The 26,348-nt window shown below is 44.9% G+C and overlaps 2 protein-coding genes across 2 annotated transcripts in view; one reads left to right on the forward strand and one right to left on the reverse strand.

The window, feature by feature from the left end:
• Positions 1 to 26,348, reverse strand: part of Csmd2 (CUB and Sushi multiple domains 2) — a 519,739-nt gene that overhangs the window by 292,206 nt on the left and 201,185 nt on the right. The gene's annotated exons all lie outside the window — the stretch shown is intronic.
• Hmgb4 (high mobility group box 4) lies at positions 1,934 to 2,509 on the forward strand. Its single transcript, XM_048349985.1, has one exon. The coding sequence runs from the start codon at positions 1,934 to 1,936 to the stop codon at positions 2,507 to 2,509; it is 576 nt and encodes a 191-aa protein (XP_048205942.1).

Here is a 26,348-nt window from a genome sequence, read left to right on the forward strand (position 1 = left end):
ACAGACTCTACCTAAAGATCTTCCTCAAGTCCTGACTTTTGATCTTCAGGCAGAAACTATGCCCAGTAACCCAGCCCATGTCAACACACTGAAGGTAATCCAGCTGTAATCCAGCTGTCCACTGTAAGAGCCAAAAGTGAAGAAAGCTTCAGAGGCTGGTAAATGTCCACCATAGCATGGTGCTCCCAGCACAAGAGAACACATGAGCAATCCAACCTTCAGTCCTTTGGGATAAAGAACCAGAGTGAAGAAAGCTTCATAGGCTGGAAAATGTTCAAATGAACCTGTTTCCATTAGCCAGGACCTCCAACCCAGCCACACAGACACATGCACACACAAAGATATTCTCTATTGGCCTCTGATACCTTACCGACCACAAAACTACAGCACAGCACCTATTGGAGGCTCAGCCCAGACACAGTCTCATGAGGAGGAGGGGTGTGGTCTGCCTAGCACAACCACCCTATGGCAGAACTGGGGCTAGAATTCCGGATTGGAAACTATAATCAGTTTATACTGTTCATAAAGGCCAAAAATTGATGCCAGTCTTAAGAGCCCCAAGAAGGAGCTGGGGCATGATATGATTCCAGATATTTCCTTGAGCTCATACATCTAACCTCCCAGCTCCCCCAAGGCTTCCCCCAACCCCAAGGCAACCTGTGAGCAGGACCAAACATCAAGTCAGGCACTCAGCTTTCAAAATTCACAGTCCCACCTGTTGGTAGCTGTTTGACCTTGAACTTGTTACTTTGTATTGTTTTTTCTGAGTTAGGGCCATGCTCTGTATCCCTGGATAGCCTTGAACCTCACGGATCTCTTGCCGTGGCCATCTGAGTACTGGGATTATTGGCTTGTACCCTCATACCAGGCTTGGATTTGTTCCTCTTTAATGAAATCCAGTTTTCTAGTTGTATACATGTGTTGATGCCATCAGCCACTGAGTTGTATTAAATCCAATTGTGCACAAGCAAGCTCATTGCAGGGTTCAAAGGCCTACAGATGAGACTTTTCTCAGCTTTCCCCTCCAATTGGAACTATTTGGAACTGCTTCCACAAAAAGCCAAAAGCCAACTGGCTGGAGTATCATGGTTAGAGTTCCAGGCTCTAACCCTAAGAAGTGGGGGCCCTTTCAGAAAGAAACCCTTACATTTTAATAGACCCGGTGTAATTAAGAAAAACCCAGTTTCTCTTCCCACTTTTCTCTCAAATGTCTTCCTGAGAAATGAAGGGTTGAGACTTGTAGCCCAAGTGCTCTGGTTTTAAATTAGACAACTTTGTCCTGACAGGAACCGAGTCACAGCTGTCACAGCTGATTATTTTTAGAGTTACTACTAAACCCTTTGTACAGTATGAGTTGCCACTGTTCAAGGCAAACAGAAAGACTTCACATTTTATCATGACAGCTCCGGAGCTATCCACCTCCTCATAATCATTATTTCCAGCCTGTTTGGAGGGGGTGAGGCAGCATCTTGACAATCTTGACTGCAAAGAAAGCAGGACCCTTGTTGTTACATTGGAGGGATTTAAAGCCCCCAAAGCTGGGGGAGGGGGGAGGGAGCTCACTGCCTCCAGGAAGCCCCCAGGGGGATTATTCCCAGGAAAAGCAGCTGCTTCTATAGCTTTCTTAGGATAAAACCACCATCTTCCCTAAGAGACAGAAACTGACTTAATAGTAACCAACCAATCAGAGCCCCATATGCAAATTACCATAGAGGCTAACCAGGATTGGTCAGTTTGTGGGTAATGTCACAATTTCCCTTCTCTGACCCAATAATGTTACTACCACATAAAAGGCACTGCCAGCCTGCAGATCAGTAGGGAGAAAATTTCACAGCAAGCAGAGCACCTTCTAGATTGCTCCTGGGGTGTGGGGACAGAAGTCTTTGCTGTCCAAGTTACTGAAGCCAGAAAAAAAAACCATGATTTTATGAACATGGGAAAAGAAATCCAGCTAAGGCCAAAGGTGAATGTCTCATCTTACATCCACTTTTTTCTGAATTACAGAAACAAATTCAAGGAACAGCAGCCTAATACCTACCTTGGCTTTAAGGAGTTTTCTAGAAAGTGTTCAGAAAAATGGAGATCCATCTCAAAGCATGAAAAGGCCAAGTATGAAGCCCTGGCCAAGCTTGACAAAGCCCGATATCAGGAGGAGATGATGAATTACATTGGCAAGAAGAAAAAACGGAGAAAGAGAGATCCCCAGGCACCTAGAAGGCCTCCATCATCATTCCTAATCTTCTCCCAAGACCACTATGCCCAACTGAAGAAGGAGAATCCTGGCTGGTCAGTGGTGCAGGTGGCAAAGGCTACAGGGAAGATGTGGTCCACGAAAACAGAGGTGGACAAGCAGCCCTATGAGCAGCGAGCTGCTGTCCTACGATCAAAGTACTTCGAGGACCTTAACACCTACCGCCAACAACACCATGGCAGGAAGAGAAGCTTCCGGCAGTCAGCCAGGAACCAGCGTGGCAGAACTGAGCCCAACAAGCGAGAGGATCCGGTTTGAAAATAATAAAATGCCATTGAACCGTATTACTTGGCTCTTGCTTTGTGCATGACTTTAGAGCAGTGCATCACTGCACTGGGGAAGTGAGAGGTTGGTAGAGAGGTTGGGCCTGGAGGAGTGATAGCCCTGGGGAAGAAGGCTTTGAGAAAAAAAAAAGGGGCAGTGGGATCCCAAAGGGATGAGAGCAGAGGTGTGAAAAATATTGGGGGGGGGGTTGTCTAGGAGATCAGAATACCTGCTTGTTAAGTGGTCATCTGGGTTGGAGGATCCTTTTTAGCTCATGTCCTAGGCCTAGCTGTGGTGAGGGTGGAGGGCCTGGTGGGTGGGTTGCTTCAAGCTCTCATGACCAGACCCAATAGAGAAGAAACCAAGAGGAATTCAACCTGGTTGGCTCTGAAACAAGAGGTCAGCTGGACCTACAGGACTCAGGATTTCTGTAGTGTCAGCTATTGAACTAGCTACTCTGAGCCAGCTAAAATTCCAAGTCTTAACAAGGTAGGTTTGGACCCCCCACCTAGTTATTTTTCTGTAGGTCACCTACCTAACATACCAGCCTGACCCTTTTGTGATCAAGGCTTCATAGGACAATTTCCCTGGCTACAATGATTGGTTCAGATAAGTGATTGGTTCATGTGACCCGTGCTGGTCCCATCAGAGATCTTATGTAGTACTCATTCTCCTAGGGCTGCCATTTGCCTTCTCGTAGCCTTGTTAAGAGTCCCTTGGCATCCTTTCTCCTGGAGGTTTTGTCAGAGTTGAGCCCACGTGTTTCATATTTTACCGGGGAAGGTTTGATAAATTCTGTCCACAGACAATAATCAAGACCAAATGAAATGGAGTGTTGTGAAATTCTTACAGCCTTTGGATGTAAAAAAGATGGGGCCAAAATGCTAAACTGATGTTCTGCCCCCAAACTTTCCCATTTGAAATCTGAATAAGTCTTCTGGAACTGTATGCATTTTGGGGAATGAGAGGTTAGTATAGTGGAGTTAGAAATTTGGGTCTAGACTCAGGCTGTTTCTGGAGGATTCCCCAAGAACCAGGCCCTCTGCTAGGGATGGGGGGAGGCACAACAGGGCCTATTGCTAGGTTTCTGCTCTGTAAGAGCTTTCCTCTAATGACAGAGGTGATTTGGCATAAATCACACAGTAGCCACAGGGGTGAACATGAACACACAAAATATAGGGAAGGAGTGGATCCACCCACCAAACCTGTCCCTCAAATCTTCACAGAGGAAGCAGGCACATGATATGTGGCAACCTCTTCCTCACGCTGGCAAGATCCCACAGCCGGCTAATTCTAGCTTGGCTCTGATTCTGCTTCAGTCCATCCTCCATCCTCTCAAGAGAGGCCCTCATTTTCTGCTTCACTGAGAAAACAGAGATCATCAGACTTAAGTGCCCTCCGTTTTCTCTCTCAGAAATGCAACCCACACTCATTTCCTTAGTCTTGCTGGCTCATAAGGAGCCATGGTCTCCTCCCTCTCCTTCCACCTCCTCCTCCCCTTCCTCTTCTTTTTTCCCTGTTCCCCTGCCTCCCATAGGCCCTTGCTCTCCCTGCTTAGCCTCTAAGGTGGTTTAGAGCTTTTATCAGTAAGGCCTTGGGCAAGTCCTTATTCCTCTGAGCCTCAATATGCACCATGCCTGTTTTACAGGTACTTGTAGGGACCCATGCAAAAGTATTTGACAGTCTCAAACATCTGGGGACACATTCTAGGGTGGCTATTCTATGATCCATCCTCTTGGGCTTTACTTCGTTGTCTAGTCTCCTGCTAAATATGGGCAAAATTGGTCACTTGGGTCTAAGCAAAGCTAAGGAGGCAGGGTGGTCATGTAATTCCATACAATACCCCAATTTGTTGGCCAACTTTCACTAGAGTGTTCTTACTGTGGGATGAGCCTATTTTGGAATATCCATGTGGTGAGGACCTGTGGGAAAGGTCCAGTGGCTGAAGGGGGCCTCAGACCAACCAGCAGCCCAAATGGAAAGCTCTCCTTCCCACAACCACAAGGCACTGGAGGCTGTGGCAATGGCACATTGGATCATGGATCTTTCCCTGATGAACCACCAGATGAGAACTCAGACTCAGCTACCAAAGATCATAGTCTTGTGAGGCTTCAAGTAATGCATCTAGGGAAGCTGTTACTGGATCCCCAGCCTTCAAACTGTATCCATATAGGGCTAAATGTGGACGTTTTGAAAGCCTATGAAGGTATGGTATACTGTTGTAAGTTATTAAGGTTGTAGTAATTTGTTATACAGCAATACACTGATAAATATTTGCCAGCTTTATAATTCTAGAAGAGACTGTCTTCAGTCTTGTTTCTCTCTCAAGCCTCTGTACTACCTATTTAATTTATCTTCCTTTGTTATCTATTCTTAAAAGGTGGTGGTTCCTCTCTCCCCACTCTCTTTCTAATTAGGCTCCAACAGTGCCACCCTGTAGTGGCTTCAGTAGGGCTTCTTTCTAGCCCCAGTGGTGGGTAGTGCGCGTTTGGGGGACAGCAGGCCCCCAAGTGTGGGGAGGCCCCCGCACAGCTGGGTCCCCGCCCTCTTGACATCCCTTTCTGGTTTCCCCTGTGATTAATTACATGAATGTGGGTGTCTAAGTCAAGAGTTTTGACAACAGTGTGCAGGGCCCGTGGGGAAAACCAACTCTATTAACAAGGTTTTATGAAAGACACCACAGGAGGGTGTAAGGATGCTGGCTTCTAATGACCACAGCATAGAGAGTAGAGGGAGAGGGAAGCAGGGAGGTAGGAGGTGGAGCAGGGGGAATCCAGATCCACTTAGTGGGTAAGAGAAAAAGCAGGCAGGAAATCCAGTGTGACACCAGCCTCCCAGACTCCACTAGCTGGGCCCAGGTGCCCTGTCCTTGGTAAAGTGTGGGGGTAGAACCTTTGTGCCCATCATCCTCTACTCAATCGTTCTCTTCTGTGTTCATGTAGTCATTAACATTATTCATTCATTTAACCAATATTTATATAAATCCTATTCCTGCAACATACCACTTGCTGTTCTGGCGCTAAAGAGGAGACAGACAAATAAGTCAAACAAATACGCCAGACCATTTCTGATAGTGTCAAATGCTTGGAAGACAATAAACCAGGGTGATGAGATACACAATGACAGGCAGGGTGTGGGTCACTTGAAGTGGGCTGTCAGAGGTACGCCGTCGGATGACATCTGGTGATTAAAAGATGAGTAGAAGCCATGCTTGCTGAGGTGTTAGAGTCCTCTAAGCAGTTGGGCAGCAAGTGCCAAGGTCCTGAGGTGGGAGCATAAAGCAGGTGTCATAGTAGAGACCAGACTGACTGGAAGTATAGGATGGGGTTGAAACATGCAGGTCATGGCAAAGAGATTATTTTAAAATCCAATGTGGTGGGAAGCCACAGATGTTATAGAAGTATGGGGGTGCATGTGCTTCCATCTCTGAACTATTTTTGTTTTCGTTTTTCTTTGGTGAGTCATGGGTCTTGAACTCGGCCTGGGCACTGCTCCTTAGCTCTTTTTCTCAAGGCTAGTGCTCGACCACTTTGGGCCACAGTGGCACTTCTGGTCTTCTGGTGGTTAATTGCAGATGAGTCTTATGGGCTTTCCTGGCTTTGAGCTATGATTCTCAGATCTTAGCCTCCTGAGTAGCTAGGGTTACAGGCGTGAGCCACCAGCACCAGCCCATCTTTGAGATCTTGTTATTGGCCATTCTAGTCTTCAGAGATTGCCAAGGGCCAGTAAGAGGATGTCACTACTGAGTGGACTGCAGGAGAAAGGCCAGGCAGGAGGACATCAAACCCATGGGTTGCCCCCTGTGAAGCAGATACCTAGGTGCTGGTAGTTGGCCTGGTTGGGAAGGCTAGAGGCTAAAATCTGATGTGAACGCTATGGCATTTCTCTTGGTGTGATTCATTTTTCCAGGAAGCGGAGCCCTTGAGTGGCTGGATGTGCCTGGGAGACACTTCCTTTGGGACCTCTTAAGTCCATATGGGGTTATCCTCCCCCCCCCCAGACTAGTGCTTCTAACTTACACCTGCATTAGGATGCCTGTAGCACTCAGATGGATGCCTTCACACATGCCTTGAACTAGGAATTGGGCATTTAATTTCCAGCTCAAAATACAAAGATGATGTTGGTGCGGACAGTCCCAGGACCACAATAGAATCTCCCGCCTTTCCTCAGCTCTTCATTCACACTGTGGAGAAGGCTGCCATAGCTATTGGGAGCCTGGGAGGAGCTGGCCATGTTTGGTTCAATCTGCATCGCCCTCTGTCACTAGTTTGTACTCAGGTATTCTCCTAATCAGTTCAATCAGTAATAAAGGTTATCTGGCTCCCTCCTATATCTGCCAATTGATTCTGCACCAGAGAGGGAAATAAGTAGATTTTTATTTATTAGGTTTCCCCTCAGATCCCAACATACAAATGAGCCTTAGATGAAAAACAGTGTATTGGCACGTGGCCGCACAAATACACTGGGGTCTTATCATTGGGTTTTATCCTCTACTAAAACATCAATTGTTTGGAGGACCATAAGGTTCAGTTCCCAGGCTTGTGTAAGACTACAGCTCAGGACCATGGATAGGTGAGGTCATCAGGATGAGGTCACAAAGACACTGGTTCCTCTTTGTCCTGTCATGTGACACTTCCACCAGCAATACCTACACTTCAGGCATGATAGGGTAAGTGTAATGCCAGGAACACTGTTGTAAATAAAGCCTGCTGTGTGCCAAATGCCTAGCCCTCTGGAGGATGTTTTAAAGAAGGTGAAATGTTTTAAAAACAGGAAGTTTTAAACAGGACAAACACAAAGCGTCTTCAAGGGTGGATTACCAGGAACACAATGAATGTACTGTTACGGTAGCCTCCCCTGAGCCAGTTGCTTAACCCTAGCTCTCCCAAGCATGACCCTCTAATCTCCCCAGTGTTCCAGCTGCTTGAGTTGAAAATTCTTCCCTTCTTCAATGAGCTGTTCCAGTAGCTGCCCATCACCTATGGGTGGGTGTCTTGCATGACATAATCGGGCCATTGAGGACTCGCCAGTTGTACTGTCTCTGAGCACTGGAAATGTTCCAGTGGCTTCTACCTCCCCATATTTATATCTTTGTGCTATCCCACCCCCTTGAACATAGGCTGGACCTGGAGACTCAATACTAATGAACAGAACAAGGAAAAAGTTGCCATGTCACTTTTAATATTATAGTATGAAATCTTGTGACTCTCCCTGGCTCTTTTCTCTCACTTGCTTGAAGCAAAGTGACATGTTGAAAGCTACCCTATGGAGAGGCTCATGTGACAAGGGACAGAGGATGGCTTCCTGCCAACAACAATCAGTAGGAACTTTGGCTCAACGTCTAACAGTCTGCAAGGAACTGAATGGTGCCGGGAAGTGAAAGTAGTACGCTTGGAATTGGATCGCTCCCCAGGTGAGCCTTGAGGTTCCCACAGGCCAGGGGAACAAATGTTCTACAGCCTCGTAGAAGACATAGCTAAGATGTTTCTGATTCCTGACACATACAAATTTATAAATATTGCTCAGGTCACTGATTCTTGACAAAAAATTCCTTGGAAATTGGGAGTAGTTGGAGTGCAGATTTTGGTTTGAGAGAGGAATAGCTCTGTGATTTATACTTAAAGGTGAGAGACTGCTTTGGAGTCAGGTATTGGGCAGAGGCTGGGGGTACTTTGAAGAGATGGCTAGAAGAATCTCCATTCCCTCCATGGCATTGTTGATAGAAAGCTGAATTTGGATCTCCTGCTGGTGGGGGCTCAAAGAATGTGGAGAACATATTACTACAAACTGGAGGGAGGGGATTGACCCTTGCTATGTAGAGGCAAAAAGCTGAGTGACACTGTTGTCTGAGGTTATATGGTAAGGGAGAACATTTGCCTAATATACTGTGATGGGGCTGCAGAAAAGTTCAATTAAAAGTGTTGACTTATATAAGAAGACAGGCAACACTGCCCACCAGAAAAGGGATGGGAACTCATCAGTCCTGCAAATTCTACATTCCAAGACAGGAATAGATGGTAATGTTAGAAAAGGCTTTTCTCTGTCAATGGAGAATTTGAGACAAAGCTGGGGATGGGACTGTGTGGCCCGTGGCTAAGACTCAGAAGGATCTAAGCATGGAGACCCTTACAGAGATCCATGATCCTCACAGGTTTTCTCCATCCAACAACAGTGGCTGTGGGAGCTCAAGGCCAGCTCTTGGCCATCTTAGCAGAAGGCCCAGGTTGAGAAAGTTCTGGTCAAACAAAATTGTGGATGTAGCTTTTGAGGACCAAGGGAATCAAAATATGGCTTACAGAAGGCCATGATGATTTTTGCGAAAACTATGATTGTAAGGCGATAGCTGGAACTAGAAGGGACAGAGATAGTACACAAATTTAAAGAACCCACTGGGACTCCAAAACTTCTTTTCAGGACACAGATTAAAGAATCATGTCAGCTTCAAACACATGCTATCTTTTATGAAAAAGAAAGGGCGACACAGAACAAGGAACCAACCATACAGGGGAGAGCTAAGACTCATGTAGAATTACTTCTAGCTGTTAAAACCTAGTCAAGAAACTTTTTCTGGATGGGTTTCAAGATGGCTATGGACCAGTGGGTCCTTTGCACCTGCTGTACTCCTCCCACCATTATGAGTAAGCATGCCTACCACCATTAACCCTATACCTAACTCACCAGTGGATACTGGACACGAGAGACCATTTATCTCTTTAGTTTTCCAAGTCATGAAATCCAGAGTAACAGCCATCTAGAGCCTGTACTTAAGGAACTATAGCCCTGAACCTCAGGTGCAGCTATCCATGATTTAGATGGTGAGTCTAGCCTTTCAGTTCTTATTACCCATCATGGGGTACTACATTTGGAGACCATGAAAAGTAGTGACTGCATTTTTGTATGTGGAAGGAACATGAATCATGAGTGTCTGAGTGAAGATTGTAGTAGCAGGGTCAGAAGACTCCAGCAGCACAACAATGTTCATCGCAGCACAATTTGTCATAGCTAGAATCTGGAACCAACCCAGATGCCCCTCAGTAGACGAATGGATCAGGAAAATGTGGTACATATACACAATGGAATTTTATGCCTCTATCAGAAAGAATGTCATTGCCCCATTCATAAGGAAATGGAAGGACTTGGAAAAAATTATACTAAGTGAGCAAGACCCACAGAAACATGGACTCTATGGTCTCCCTCATAGGGAATAATTAGTACAGGTTTAGGCAAGTCATAGCAGAGGATCACAAAAGCCCAATAGCTATTTATGAACACATAAGATGATGCTAAGTGAAATGGACTCCATGTTATAGAAACGATTGTTATATCACTGTTGTAATTACTTTCAACGTGCTATGTGTAACCGTAGCTTCTATTATCAATGATCTTCTTGTATCCCCTTCCTGTGGTGTACCTGCACTAACTCTGTATCTTACCTGAGTACATTGGAAACCGTGTATACTGGTATTAGAACTAGGAAACTGAAAGGAAATACCAAAATCGAGAGAGACAGGGTAAAAAAGACAAATGACTACAAAAGCAATACTTGCAAAACTGTTTGGTGTAAGTGAACTGAACACCTCATGGCGGGGAAGGGAAAGGGGGAGGGGGGAGGGAGGAATGAGGGAGGAGGTAACAAACAGTACAAGAAATGTATCCAATGCCTAATGTATGAAACTGTAACCTCTCTGTACATCAGTTTGACAATAAAAATAAAAAATAAATAAAAATAAACAACTTTAAATTGAAAAAAAAGAAGACTCTACATGACTCCTGCCTCATGAAACCTCCTTTCCTTTAATTTGGGCTGGACATTCTAATTGACTTTTGATGAGTTGAATGTGGCAATATTCGTTTCATATATTTCCATTCGTGTGTGTGTGTGTGTGTGTGTGTGTGTGTGTGTGTGTGTGTGTGTGTGTGTCTGCCAGCACTGGGACTTGAACTCAGGGCCCAGTGATCTACCTTAGCTTTTTCACTCAAGGCTGGCACTTGATCATTGAAGCTATACTTCCACTTCCAGCTTTTTGCTGCTTAAGTGGAGATTGAGCCTCAGGATTCTCAGATCTCACCCTGCTGGGTCACTAGAATTACAGCAAGAGCCCCATGTGACCTTTGACAGCAAGTTACCAAAAGCTGTGACTTCTGTCTTGTTCTGCCTTTGGTTTGCTCTAATAAAGCAACCAGTCCTAACAAAAGCTGCCCTATGGAAAGGAATAGGAGCTATAACTGAGAACCAGCACTGAGGAGCTGAAACCTGCAAACAACCACGCCAGGTGGATCTGTGTGGAAGCCATCTTCCATCCAGGTGGGCTTTGAAACAAACACAGCCCTTAGTAGCTAACCTGGATTTCAGCCTTACATGAAGTCCTAAGTTGAGAACCTGGCTAAACCACACCTAACAAAGACAACATCTGAGATAGTACATCTTTTTTTCAAACCACTAACTTTTGGAGTAATTTGTGACCCAAATATCCTAATATCTTTACACCAAGGACCTACTATACTATAAATCCCCCAGAAACACAACCAAGCATGTCTTCCTCCAAAAGCTCCCACAGGGCCTTTGCAGATGCTATGTCCAGCCAGGATCATATTACCTTTTAGGTCTGGGAAACTTATATTTGTCCCACTGGACTCAGATCAGGTATTACATCCACCAGGAAGTCCTCTATGATCGTCCTACCCACTCTGTCTCCCACAACAGCTATGTAAGTCCATACATAGCCACTTCAGCATACAGTGCACTATAGCTATTGTCTGTCTCCCTGGCTGGTGGAGGACAGCAAGGGTCTTGAGTTATTGGTCACCCAAAAGCCAATACAACTCATCATAGAGTAAAATGACAGCAAACTTTCATTGAATGCCTACACCTAGTAAACATTGAGGCAATTTTATGTAATTATCTTAATTAAAAAAAAATCCAATGCGCTAGATACTTTGTTATGTTTTGCACTTTCTGTGCTGAGGATGGAACCTAGGTCTTCATCCCTGCTAGGCAATTTGTTTGTCACTCTGCTACATGCCCTTTGGGTATCAAGGTTAAATAAAAACATTCTACAGATGAGGAGTTTAAACACCAGGTTAGGCACTCAGCTCATGCTTGCTGGAAAGTGAACGGCTAGGTCACAAAAGGTGGTTGGCTCTTCCTGTCCGAGAAGTGCCAGTCCCTCTTTTTCCTAGAAACTCTCCACAAACAACAGAATGGGACCACAAGGTCTCCCAGGCACATTATGGAGTTGGTTATTTCCAGGGGTGGGGGGAAACCCTGAAACTACCCCTGGTGCCTCTGCATAAGAGCCTGGATGGTGCCAAGAAAGTGTGCGTGCAGCTGAATCTACACCTCCAGCCCCCCTGCTCACAGCAGCAGCGGCGCTTCTGGCTCATAGGCAGAAAGCAGCATTTTCCTCTTCCCATACCCTGTCATTATAAACCACACAAATTCCCCCAATACCCACGGTAAAACGAACAGATGCGGCTCTGTATTTTTAATGCATTATCTTGCAATTAGCGACAGTGGGCATGGAAGAATGCTGCGGTCCCCGGGGCTGCCCTTCACTGCTGCAGCTGCGAATACATTTGTGTGGAAGAATCTGGCCAGGATCTTCTGGCCCACACAGCCCTGGCAAGGAGAATGAGGGAAATCTCCATCTGCAGAGCGTCTCCTCTGCCCAGGAGCAAAAAGGAGTTTGCTAGGGCTTGATTGTTTCTCTACTGCTAACCTGGTCCCGTCAAGAGGATGCCCCTCCCTCCCATAGGAGCCCCAAATACAGTACCCAAAATATCCTGGATGAAAGAGATTTCCATCTGTGTGAGGCCTACAGGTGTGAAGAATGTAGAATGCAGAAGGGGAGTGCCGCAGTACCCAGAGTTGCCATAAGGGGTCGTCAGTGTAGACTTCAGACATGAAGGAGCTGGTTGGTTAGTTCATGGGAATTCTTCAGCTCTGCTAAAAGGTGAGGGACTTTCCCCCCCCCCCCCCCAGTAATAAATACAAAGCTATTAACTGGGCACTATGGGCCAACACATTTTCTAAGTATCTGGCACACTTAAATCCCTCGGTCCCAGACAACGACCACCAGGAATCTGCCTGTAGTTTAGTGAAATTGGGCTTACTGACTGTCAGGAGTGAAGGAGAATGCGAGGAACTGCAGGATCTTAGGGAGAAGGTTCTAGAAAAACCTGGATTAGAGGAAGTAGAGCTCTCTGTCTTGGGTTGAATGCTGCCAGGAGCATTAGCACTTAGGGTATTTAGAAGGTGGGAGATTAAAACATAAGTAGAGCTGGGGCTGTACTTCAAGAATTCTCACATTTTTTTGGCGGAAATCAGACAAGATGTGGCTGTGGGTCTTGTAATTGTCTTAATCCATCATGGTCATGGAGTGGCCTTGTCTGTTGTTGACACTGTGAATTATTTTAAAGTCATTAGAAGAAACCCAAGGTCTCTGTGTAGATGGTGGGCCAGTTTCTGGGACTGAGTCCTACAAGCGCAGGGCCAGCCTCCAGCGATCAAGGGCTGCTGTTCTTTTTCTCACTTGCTCATGTCAGTTTGCAGATGTAAAGCTGAGGCTCACAGAGATGAAACAATGTGCCCATGTTCTCAGGGCTAGGAAGTGCTGAGACTCCAGTGGGTACCAAGAAACCAGCAGGAGCCTAGTGAATGAGGATGCCAGTGACAATGGGAAGCCAGGCTCTCCACCATGGCGTGTGGTTCTTGGGAATGAAATGAAAAAACACATGGCGTGTGAAGTCAGAGATCTCCTTAGGAATCTGTTTCTATTGCTTATTAGCCATGTAGCTTCAGGCAATTTATGCAATAGCAGTGATTGAATTTTTCTTCATTATTGAGATAAAACGAGCAATGATAGTAGAAATTGGGAAAGAGATCCTACTCAATACTTACTATGTCTCAAGCATGGTTCTAAGTACCTCATAGCTACTAGAGCATCTGACACAGCAATCCCATGAGGCAGATTCTGGCTTGCTGATGAGAAGGCAGGGGCCCAGAGAAGTTGAGAAACTTGTCTGAGGTCACACAGCTATCAAACAGGCATTCTGGCTCCAGCTCCACCCTCCGCCATCTCATACAGAAACCATGGGGCTCCTTTCCTTCTCGTGTTGCTCTAACTCATGCGCTTTAAGACTCCAGTTGTTTTGATGGCGATTTAATGCTCTGGAACTCTCCAAGCCCCAGACTTCTGCCTATGGGTCAGTCTAAGCTGCTTGCCTGGTGCTGGTTTGGAGCACATTCATTTCCTTAGAAGGTCAAAACATTCTTGGCACGACAGATAATATAGATTCAGGTTGCTACAGTCAATAGATCAAGTAAAACATTGGATTGCTTTACTGGAATTTCTACACTTCTCAGTAAGTACTAAAGAGAGAGAAAAAACATTGGAAAATGGGGAAAAAATTGGATGGGGTGGGGGTGGGGGATGGCTTGAGGTTGCAGCTTAGCCTTCTTTTGGCAAGACTGATGTTGTGGGCAGAAGGCAAATGGCTGCCAAGAGGAAATAGGTCAGACTTGGAGGGCTTCCTCCAGTCGTGCAACAGCACAGAGCTGTTCAGCATGGCCACGGCTCACTGCCCGAGGCTGACTCAGCATTGTTAACCTGTGGAGTGGGTTCATAGGCTGCATCCCAAGTTCTGGGAGAAAGGAAGGCCAGGACTCCTAGGCCCAGTGGCCCCAGTAACGGAGGTCTTTAGGATTGCAAATCTCTCTGCTGTTCCATGCAATCCCAGATCATCACCATCAGCCTCTCTGAGGCTCATCTGGCCTTAATTATATCTCTAAATCCCAAGGTATTACAAGCCTTGAGAATCTGGGGAATTCGGCTACTTAGAGGACTAGTTATAATCACAGTAATCCTTGGTATTTACCAAGCTCCCTTTTCCAGACTGTGAAAGCCAGCCAGACAGCACTGAAGTGGTGAGGACACCCTAAGATTACACTCAAGTTCTCTTCACAGAGAGCTAGACCCTTAAATTGCATCGTTTTGTTTAGCTCAGGGATGTGGATGAAAAAAAAATTCCCCCTTTGTTACCTCCTGAGAGAAACCAGATGTAGTAGGGAAGCCTCAAGGTATTTGCTAGACCCTCTTCCAGGGACTGTTCTGCTCCCCTCTCCCATCACCCAGAGGATGGGCTCAGGTCCCTATGCTTGTATCTGCTGAACTTGTTCCTCCCTCGCAGCAGCTGATTGGACAAGGAGTGGACAGGGGACTAATGAGTAGAGCCAATCACATTCTCTCTCAGTAATTTGAATAAAAGGTGTAGAAATGGGGTCAGTTGTTGAGCTGCTAAAGCTAGAAGGTCAGGAAGAGCGAAAGACTGGAGTGAACACTCAGGAACATGTACACAGAGAAGACAAATAGCCCATGTGGGACCCAAGAACTGATCCCCAGAACTTTTTGTCCCATGTACAGCCCCCCCCACACACACTCCAATTGCAAAGCCATGAGCTATTCCACAAGAACACTGCTTTATGGCACTGAGGCACTAGTAATCTGGAACTTGTGCTTCATTTTCTCACATACAACATGCCTTCCCTTCAGCATCAGCAGATGAGGCCAGCCCCAGCCCCTGTAAACTGGCTTATTGTGCACAAGATGGGGCAGACAGGGAGACCAGCACATGGGCTATTCCACAGAACCCTGCTGACTTGTATCAGAAGCCAACATGGACCTCCCAGGAGCGGCCGGTGTGTTGGGCACAATTGCCCCTGACCTCCCCTGCTTGACTGAGAAGGGCTGAGGCCAAGTCCCTGCCAAGGAGCCATTGTTAGGACACAGCACAGCCATCTGCTCCTATATCGATCTGACAGTGGCGGCTTAGGCTGAAGACATAGACAGATGCCCAGGGAGCAGCACAATTCGATGAACGGCCCTCATTGATCCACTTACCTGCTTGATGGCTGGCCAAACTCTCTGTTTGAAAGACTCATGGAAGGTCAGAGCTGGAAGGGCACCTTAGAGAGGCCCGGGACAGCACAGGATTGTCACAAATGGGAAAAGCAAGCCCCACAGACACTATTGAGATGTGACCTTTCCAATTTCAATCAAGGGGGATCCAAATAGCTGCACTGCTTATGGGATAGCTTTAGGAGAAAAGGTTTGGCTTTGTAGCCCTATGTTTCCCAAAGGGAGCAAAAGCAAAGTGTGTGTGTGTGTGTGTGTATGTGTGCGTGTGTGTGTTCCCCTCTGAAGGAATGAGTCAAAGCTCTTGGACCAAAAGAAAAAGCACATTCTTATGTTACCACCCAGGTAGCAATGGGCTGTCACTAATTCAGAACCCCTCTTCCCTTGCTCTGTGGGACACAAGCATAATCAAAGCATTTGCTCGGCTGTCGAGGGGTAGGGGAGGGGGGACCCCAAAGATAGTGTGTGAGACCATGACCTTGTGGGTGACAGCTTTTCTTAAGCACATTTTCAAGTCAACCTGCCATATTCCAGTACCAATGAGTCTCCAGCCAGCAATTCAAGAGCCCCAAGTGAAATCTGCAAATAGGCTGCTGTCCTTCATCCTTATCTAAGGTAGCAGGGGACACAATCCCCAGAGTCCCTATAGCCTTGGTGACTGAGCACCTCACCGGAGTTGCAACCTGAGATGAACTGGTGTGTGTCGAGTCTTGGGCACTGAGACTAGGGAAACTCTGTGGGTGGCTGGGCCTGGGTTCATTCTCTCCGGGTTTGGGATTTATCCTCTTTGTCTGCTTAGATTTCGACTTCTCAATATGCCAGCCCAGAGAAGGGTAGCCTTTGGCTTACTTCCTTAGATAGTGAATATGGAGAGTTGCTCTGTCTTCAACTCCTGCTCTAACCAGCTGCCCTGCAATCTAAAGAATTGGCTTTAGAGGAAGGAAAGGACTGGTTGCAGATGCTGTATATTCTACTGACTAAGCTTACTTAGACAAGTTACCTAACCTTATCGTTGTGAGCCACATTTTCTTTTCCCATGGAAAAGGGATATTAAGACCTACTCAACACAACTGGGATAAAGGAGACAGAATAAATGAAGCAACAGACATAAAGCATTGGGCCCAGTGTATCACACCTAAGGCTGATATGTAACATCCACTGAGAGCTTATGATAAGGTTAAGTTCTATGCAAAGTGCTTTGTGGGCATTATCTTATTTAATCTCCACGAGAGATCCTATTATCCTAAAATTTAAAATGAGAAATCAGAGGCTTGGAAGGTTAAGTAAATTGTCAAGGTCAACAGCTGGTCAGTGACTGCGCAAGCATTAGTTGTGATCTCGTGAACACCAAAGGTAATGATTTATCTAATTTAATGTCTTACTATTTCTATTATGTTGTAGAAACTAAGAAAAAAAAGTGTGCCTATTGAATGCATGGATCCTAAGTATCTTTTGCATGCTTGGGTTCAAAGTACAACTCTACAAACTACTCAAACTTTCTGTCTGTCTGTCTGTCTGTTTCTCTGCCTGCCTGCCTGCCTGTCTGTCTCTCTGTGGGAAGCATTAATAAGCTGCTGCTTTATTTCTGACAGCATTTGTTTTCTTATCACTAGTATGGCTATTACTGGATCTTTTAATCCATTCAGACCTGCAACCCAAATGAACACATTTTCATACCACCCACTCTTTAATCAGAGATTAAACGATCTAAACTCACAAATTCAGCACTTTGGACAGAGCCAGAGTTTTCTTGCCATAATGAGTAGTCAGTATATTGGATTTGCATTTTAAAACCTATTTACATTAAATGTGTGACCCACATATGAGGAGAGGCTACACTCTCCTCTCCTAGTTCAGTTTTCTGGCTCTCCTTTCCTGCTCCAAGCCAGTGAGATGAGGAAAAGCTGCCATAAAGATTTTATGAATCCAAGAGGAATGTTACTCAGATAGGAGTTATTTCAAAGGCATCATTCTGAAACTATGGCATGTTGTTTAAAGAAGAAGCAAAGCTCAGAGTGGCAGGATTTTTTTTTTTTTGCCAGTCCTGGGCCTTGGGCTCAGGGCCTGAGCACTGTCCCTGGCTTCTTTTTGCTCAAGGCTAGCACTCTGCCACTTGAGCCACAGCGCCACTTCTGGCTGTTTTCTATAATGTAGTGCTGGGGAATCAAACCCAGGGCTTCATGGATAGGAGGCGAGTGCTCTACCACTAGGCCATATTCCCAGCCCCAGCAGGATTCTTAACTCAAGGAAAGCCCCAGTGTTGGAGAGAATAACATCTTAATAACTATTAGATAAACAATTTAATTTGATTCAACTCCACAGGCTATGTGTAAATGTTATCCACATCACTGGGTCTGTACTTGAAACCAGTGATAATAACAATAACATGTCCCCTTCTCTTGGGCTGAATACTGGAGACTCACACTGTAATCCTAACGTACTCAGGAGGCTGATAGAGGTTCAAAGCCAGCCCAGGCAGTCCATGAGACTCCTATCTTGAATTAACAACCAAAAAGCAGGAAGTAGAGTTGCGGCTCAAGAGTTAAAGCAGCAGCCTTAAGGGAAAAAGCCAAGTGAGATTGCAAGTTCCTGAGTTCAAGCTCTAGTAGCAAAGGGAAATAAAGAATATATTCTTTTCTCCATTTATGAAGACAAAGAGGAAGTAATTACTGTACTGGAGCTTTCAGATTTCATCCTTGGGACAAAAATGTATTTACGAGGCCCAGTATGTACTGAATATTGCAAACCAACAAGGCTCAACTTCTGCCTTCTACACCCTTACTGGCTAGGGGTAAAGATCTGTATCCATATGCAAAACAAAAATGCAGTGAGATGGGATTAAAAGAGAAATAGGTACCAGAGCTTACTAGCTGGAAAGTCATTTCAGAATTGCGGTTTGTCTATATCTTTTGTGTTGCTTACAAATTATTCACTCTCCAAGATGTTAGTTGGTGTGCCCTTTCCTCACTCACAAAGAGTTAGTCTTTCCTGCCTGGGGTTCACACAAGGTGTTGGGAAAAGGGAAATGGAAGTGACAGACAGACATGGTGATGGCGGCCTAGGAAGAGGTGGAGATGCTTGAATTGGATTTCGAAAAATGCCAAGAAGCTCATACTGGATGGAGAAGGCAGGAAGGATAAAGACATAGTAATGTGAACAGCTATGATGTGTTTCTGGAGCAGTGAGTAGCTTGGGTGGCGTAGGCAAGGCACATGGGATTGGTGTGGGGAGATGGTGGTACTGGAGAAGATGGAAGAGGATTCAGGTACTTGGTTAGGACGAGATCAGATTTTGAAAGTCCTCTGCTAGGAAATGTGTGATTCATCCGTGAGTGATAGCACTATCCAAATCCATTTTAAGTTGTTGGGGTTTGGCTCAGTGGTTGAACATGTACTCAGTATACTTGAAGCCCTGGATTCTATCCCTGGCACCCCCCCACCCCCTGCCCTGCCACACACACACACACACACACACACACACACACACACACACACACACGTGAAGTACATTTTAACTTGTACTGATTTTCCTGGACCCTGAAAGTAATATAGTCTTGTTGTTAAACTTACAGAAAATACAAATGACCAGAAAGTAAAAGCACATTAATAATCTCTATTCATAGCTTCGGGCGCTAACATTTTTTTCTTAACTTTCTTCCTTTTTATAACTATTATATGTATGTGTGTAAAACTTTTGAGTTTATGCTATAGATTCACTTTTATGTGTTGAGTTTTTCACTATATATATTAAGCATTTTCCAATTTATTTGAATATTATTTGAAATTATCATCTTAACGGCCACATATTTCATCAACCGTATGCACTACACTTTATGGAACCATTAATGTTGGATGGAGACTGTTTCCTTTCTCCCCCTGTAATAAATAACACCACAGTGGAAATCCTTGTACATATCATTTTCCACTAGCCTCTCACTACTTCCTTTATATAAATCCTGAACAGTGGTATGTGCCTTTTACGTTTTAATCAGCTCTGAGAAATTACCTACTGAAAAGGTTGTGCCAATTTACAATCCCACCAACAGGGCATGCAACTCAAAGAGGTTAAATGACTCATCAAAGTTTAAACATCTGTGAGTAGTGGGCTGGGAAGCCAGTGTGGGCACTGGGACCTACAGGGTCGGGCAGAACCATGGAAAGGAGATAGGGAGTGGGATAGCCACAGGTAATTGAGTCTGGAGGTCTGAAATTGGCTGAGGGAAAGATGGATGGCCTAATGAAACTGCTTCAAAGATGAAACCCGTCCCTATCTCTTGACTGCATTGCCTTTGTAGACTTGAGCACTGGACTGGCATCAGCGGGAAGAGCACAGGTAAAAAGCTCATCTGCTCTTCTATAATTTGGTTCAAGGATTCCCCATTAACACCCTGGCTTTGCTAAAGAGGTCAACTGTGGACATATGCTCCAATCAGCCCTAAAGGACATCAGAAGTACCCATCTCTCAGCAGTCACATGTTTTCTCAATTATCTCATAAGTTAAAAAAAATGATTCAAGATCCATGGTTTTCTCAGTCTTCATACTTTGAACTTACTAGCTAACCTCATGGCATGTGCAAACCTTACTGAACTCTCTAGACTGGTCCCCTTCTCCAGAAAGCCAATCTGCTCCTTTTCTATTCTATTCTATTCTATTCTATTCTATTCTATTCTATTCTATTCTATTCTATTCTATTGAGTCAAGATTTGACTTTTACAGCTAAACCATTGTTTTGGTATTCCAATTTTCTAAATCTTCCATAGGATAGAGACTGCTACCTGAAAGCAGGTGCCATTTTCCAATCAGCAGGTGACATGTTGATGTATCAATGTCAGACAGATCTGGGGTTTCAATTCTAACTCAGCTAGAAACCAGCTATGTCTCTGCAAGAAAGTTGCTAAACATCTCAGAGTCTCATTTCCTGAACCATATTTCAGGGTAGTGAGGAAATGTCCATAATTTGTTAAATGGTATGTGGTGGCTAGATCTTGGGGATCCTCACAATGACATCTTTCTAAGTCAGAATTTCTCAAATTTTATATCAAGATAAACTTTGGTAGGTGAGTAAAATGCAGATGGGACATTTCACTAATGTACTGACTTACATTCTGTGAAAGTGAAGTCTAGAGAGTTCTTTTTGCTTAGCTCTCCAGTCAGCACCCTTGGTGCCAAGAAGTCAGAAGACCTCAACAATTATATGCTTCTCTTCTAAACACTTGGAGAGCATCAACAGTCAAGGGCCCATCAGATCCCCTGAGCTTTGGAATGAGGCCTAATTTTTAGGGTGTTTCACTCTTTGGTTGAGTCTCAGGCTTCTGGTTTTTATGGAATCACGAGTGTGTAACCAGAGAGCCCTTGGAAAGGTCCATGTCCACCAGGTCTTGAAGTATTCTAGAAACAACTTCAACAGAACCTGAAGGACAGGATCAGGCCTTGGGGTAGGAGAGGGAAAAGAGGATCATGGCAAGGGATCATGGTATATAGTCTTGTAGACTGGTAAGTAAACCAGGAAGTAAGTGCAAGGAAGGTAAAAGATAAAGCAGAAACCCAGGCCTTTCCCCAACACATGTGACATCAGCTCCTTTCAGGAAGCCCCTCATATTGGCCCCATGCATCCTCAGTCCTCCTGTCTGCTCACTTGGCCTGTTGTCTCCTAGTTGGCTTGCTTCTTGCCCTAATTTTATGCTAACAGATTTCCAGGTCTCTATATACAAGCTCAACCACTCCCCCAAACTGAGATTGCTACATCAGTGCACCCTTGCTGGCCTGTGGACATCTGCAGCTCGACCTGCTATCACTCCCTTTGTCACCTCTACCACTTTATCCACTCAGAGCTAACCTGGTAGCCATCTTTATTCATCCTCTCCTTTGACACTTTGGCTAGAGGCTACCTCTCACTAGAGGCTAACCAACGATGCTGAGTCTCATAAGTTGCCCCTTTCTCACCATCACAGATGCTGCCCATGTCAATTCCAACTTCATTGCTTTTCACTGGCCTTGCACTACCATGAGCAGCTGCCATCTGTGCCTGCACCCATCCCTTCACCCTGTTCTGTAGCATGAGGTAGTGGGACTTATCGGCCATTCTAGGCTTTCAATAGCTTCCTATTGCTCCCAGAATAAAACACAAATAACCTGGTTTCTAGTACATCTCCGGGCTCATTCCTTCTCAGTTTCCACTGTCTTTTGACTATTTTTCTGGATATAGAACCTGGAAATCCTCCCCCCTCCTCCTTTTTCCAGGGCTCTGGTCTGACCAAGGAGGCTTTGGTCCCTTTGAAGACCATACTTTGTCTCCATTTTTCTTTTTGGTGAATGCTCCAAGTTCACTGACTGGGAGGATGGAAAAGGAAAAGAAGAACAACTAATATAGCTTTTGCCCAAATCTCTGCTCTCTTACCCTACATTATACCTAATGTATAGCACTTTATATTCTACTTCTCATGCAAGACACATATGAAGGACTCAAGACCCAGGGAGGTTAAGTAATTTGCCCAGTGATCTAAGTAGTAGAAATGACTGCTAAACTGGGATTGTTTTTACTTCTAGGACGTATCAGAAAATGACATCAAAGAACACACATGATTCAGATCTGTTTCCTATGATGTATGCAGGAAAAGTTACCCAGGCTGGACAGAAACCCCTTAAGATACACTATCCTCAAAACCTAAGTGCTCAGCCAGACTTACAAGGGGAAGCAAGCTTATCTACTACAAGATGATTAGGACAACAATGAACTTAAATTCCAGCCACTGCTTGAGAATATCTGCTTCGCAATTCAATTTGGTTCAGTCCAATCCAACTTAATTCAGTGTAGTTATCGAGTATGTACCACACACCCGGGGAAGGATGGCCATAAAAGGTCCAGAGAGCAAGCCAGAGGCCCCTGCTGGGAAATCATAAATAACCCAGGGAGGGATGGAGATGCTGAAAGCTGGGGGAAAGACAGACATCTTTGGGCTGGCCCTGGAGCTCTCAGAAAAATATTTTGCCAGTTTTCATCATAGTCCCTAGTAAGCTGTTCTGGAATGTTCTTCCAAAGGCTCTTGTGTTGAAGGCTTGATCCCCAACTGCTGGTTGGAAACTGAAGCAGAAAACTGGTTGGAAACTGGTGGAGAAAACTAAAGGATACAGGGCCTGGGTAGAGGAAGTAGGTCCTGGGTGTGGGCAACCCTTGAGGGCCCTTTCTTTTCTCCATCCCTCTGCTTCCTGGCTGTCATGTGGTAAGCAGCTTTACTCTACTATTCACCCCCTATCATGATGTTCTGCCTCACCGTACATAAAAAACAAGGGGGCCATGGACCAAGACCCATGAAACTATGAGGCAAAATGAATCTTTTATTGCTTTGTTTTCCTCAGGAATTTTGTCCCAGTGATGGAAAGCTAACACACCACCAGTTTAGTCTAGGTAGTCTCAGACAATTTGGGACTGATGATTGGCTGAAAACATGGGCTCCTGTGGCCAAAGCCACTGCTATATTCTTCCTAGCAGAGCAAACCCTGGGCAGGCTGTGGTAACAACCAGGGATTCCTCATCTGTAAGAGTGGAATGGACATAACCACTGCTCAGAGGACTATGGGAAGGGTTAAGAAAGATCATATCAAGAGATCATATCAAGAGAGCACATATCAAGTGCTTAGTTGGTACAGCCTGATTTGCTCCACAAAGTGCAGCAAATACCACCTTGTCCTGGGTTGGCTAGCTAAAGACCCAGCATAAGGATGCCTCCTATATCTTGCTTAGGAACTGGTTCTTGATGCCTAAATGCAAAATTCTGGGGGGGGGGAGGAGTTGGGGGGGAATTGTGGCAGTACAGGAGCTTGAACTCAGGGCCTCTAGTCCTTACTTGGCTTTTTCCCTCTAGGGGTTGCTCTACTATTGAGTCACAACTCTAGCTCTTTGCTCTTTGGAAATAAGAGTCTCATGGACTTTCCTGTACAAGTTGGCTTCAAATCATGATCCTCAGATCTTAGCCTCCTGAGTAACTAGGATTACAGGTGTTCCTAGCCTCCAAAATACTTTTTGCACAAATAAATGCATGAGTGGGAATGGCAGGAAGTGGGTGACCTGCGACGCCAAGCTAACCATTTAGATGTCACCCACTGGGGCCAGGAGCCCTGGTGTAGGGGTTTCAGTGGGGAAGTAGTGTGACCAGGCAAGAACAGTGGCCTGTTGGTATAGAAAGGGCGAAAAAGGTAAAGCTCTTTAGGAGGGGGAGCTAGCAGAATTTGGTAGCCAGGATGTGAGCGCAGGTGACACCTGTCCTGCTCCACTCAATGTCCCTGGGAGAAAGAAGCTAGCTGACATATAAGGAAGAAGCCGATGGTCTCTCTGGAGTCCCTGGCCATGATTGTCCCTGAGGAAGCTGGGCCAGCTGCTCACCCCCTCAGGCACAGAGCAGAGGTCCGTTCACAGCATCTGCGTGGGCTGTATGCAATGTGGACCGTGGCTGGCATTCCGTGGGCCATCTTTCCACATGGCAGGCCTCTGGGTTTCCAGGCAGCGCCAGCAGCAAACCACAGGAAAGGGCTTCTCCTTGGCTGACAGGCCTCAGCATGGGGACAGAAGTCATTTCTAGCTGTAGCATGTTTTTCACTTGGGCTGATTAGGGAAAAAAAAAAAAAAAAAAAGCCTTTGGAAATGGTCCAAATAAAGGGAATGGGACTCCTGTAGGTTTGTAGCTGGTTTGTGCCAAGGGTGTCACCAGGATGTGCCCATTCAGCCTTCAGTTTGCTGGACAAAAAACAAACTGTCTTTATGCTTTACAGATAAGGAAACTGAGACTCAGTGAGCTGCTACTTTTTGAGCCTATACTGGGGCTTGAATACAGTGCCTCCAGCTCTCAGTTGTCTGTCTTGCTTGAGCTGGCACTCTACCAGCTCCACTTCTGGCTTTTGGGTGGTTAACTAGAGCTAAGAGTCTCACGTTCCTGCCTGGGCTGGTTTTGAACTTTGATCCTCAGATATCAGCCTCCTGAGTGCCTAGGATTATCAATGTGAGCTATGCATGCCCAGAAAGGTTTTTGGGTTGGTTTGTTTTTTTGTAATGACTCACATTTCACTGGATGGACCAAAATTTAAGCCCAATGCCCTGACTCCCAGGTTTGTTTTCTTTCCCCTGTGGCATATTTCACAATCTTTAATTTTAAAAGTCCCATTTCTGTAGACATTCACATACTGCCAGTACTGGTACCAAATGATCGAAAGCTTTTAGGAAGCAATCTGACAAAAAAAAAAAAAAAAAAAAAGAGAGAGAGAGAGAAAAGAATCAAGAGTCTTAAAAAAAAAAATCCATTCTGGGAATTGCTCCTAAAAGAAATAATCATAAATTCCAAAAAAAAAGTGTTACCCAGGAAAAACATTCTTCAAGGGCCCTATTAATTATAACAGAAACAACTGGATATAGTCTTCATGTCTATCCACACAGAAAGAGTTAAGTAAACTGTGACACACCTAGTTAGTGGACATGTGAATGTTAAAGTACAACACTACATTCCCCACCCTGCAGACAGGGCAGTCAGCCTCCAGCGGATGATACTCAGGTCTGTATCTGTTTTCTATTTCTGGAGCTACCCTGTCAAGCTCTAACAACCTATTCCAAAGCACTCAAAACTATTTATTCATTATTATTATTATGATTATTTTTATTGTGCTGGTACCAGGGCTTGAACTCAGGGCCTCCCATTCTCACTTGGCTTTTTCCCTCAAGGCTGGCATTCTACCACCTGAGCAACACTTGCACTTCTGACATTGTGTCAGTTAATTGGAAGTAAGAGTCTTGGATTTGCCTGCCTGGGCTGGCTTGGAGCTATGATCTTCAGATCTCAGGTTCCTGAATAGCTAGGATTACAGGTGTGAGCAAGCAGCACCTGGATCACTCTAGATTATTCTCCAAAAATAGTACTGTATAACATAAAAATGTGTGCTTTTTCAATTTTGTTGAAAATGAGAGTGAAAACAGCTCTAGGTGGCCTGCTATTTCTGTGGTTGAGGAATATCAAATTTAGTTAGATCTGTGCTTGCCTTGATGTATCTCACAGGTAGAAATCCTGACACTGCCAAACCTGTTACCTGTCTCTAACACAGTCTGGAAACATTAACCATGGGGGAAGTCAAAACGAAATGAACAAAAACAAAACAGGGAAAAGAGCACAAACAATGGTTTTCTTTTTTTCTTTTCTTTTTTCCAGTCCTGGGGCTTGAACTCAGGGCCTGAGTACTATCCCTGGTGGCTTTTGCTCAAGGCTAGCACTCTAGCCACAGCACCACTTCTGGTGCTTTTTCTGTTTATGTGGTGCTGAGGAATCCAACCCAGGGCCTCATACATGCTAGGCAAGCACTCTATCACTAAGCCACATTCCCAGCCCTAAGAGCACAAATAATGGAAAGGAAGAAGCAAAAGCATTACTTGTAGCTAATGATTGTCCAGCCTAGAAAATCTAAAACAATCTACTTTAGAACTATGAGTAGAACATTCAGTAAGATGATAGGTTGGCAAAATAACGAAATAAACAAACCTAACAAGAAATTGACCAGGTTTGTGTAACAGAAACAATAAATTTCTTTTTACTAAGGAACATTTTTAAAAAAGAAGACCTGAAAAATGAGAGACATTCAGTGTTGTACATATGTCAGTGCTTTCCAACTGTTCTTCAAATCCAGTGAAAAGCCAACCCATATCACAATGAAATTTCTCTGGAAGGAAATCTGAAAAACTGGTTCTCAAATTCATTTGGAAAAGCAAATGCATAAGAATTGCCAATAAAATGTTTTAAAAATAGTAATAGGGAGGAAAGCTTTTCCCACCAGAAAATAAAACTTACTATAAAGCTATGATGAAGTACAAATGACACCATTACGGTACAATAATAGAGGAATGAAGTGGAAGACAGCAGTCCTCCCAGTGCAGTCAAGCAGCAATG

The sequence above is a fragment of the Perognathus longimembris genome, chromosome 7, assembly GCF_023159225.1.
Source record: "Perognathus longimembris pacificus isolate PPM17 chromosome 7, ASM2315922v1, whole genome shotgun sequence".
Taxonomy (NCBI): Eukaryota; Metazoa; Chordata; class Mammalia; order Rodentia; family Heteromyidae; genus Perognathus; species Perognathus longimembris.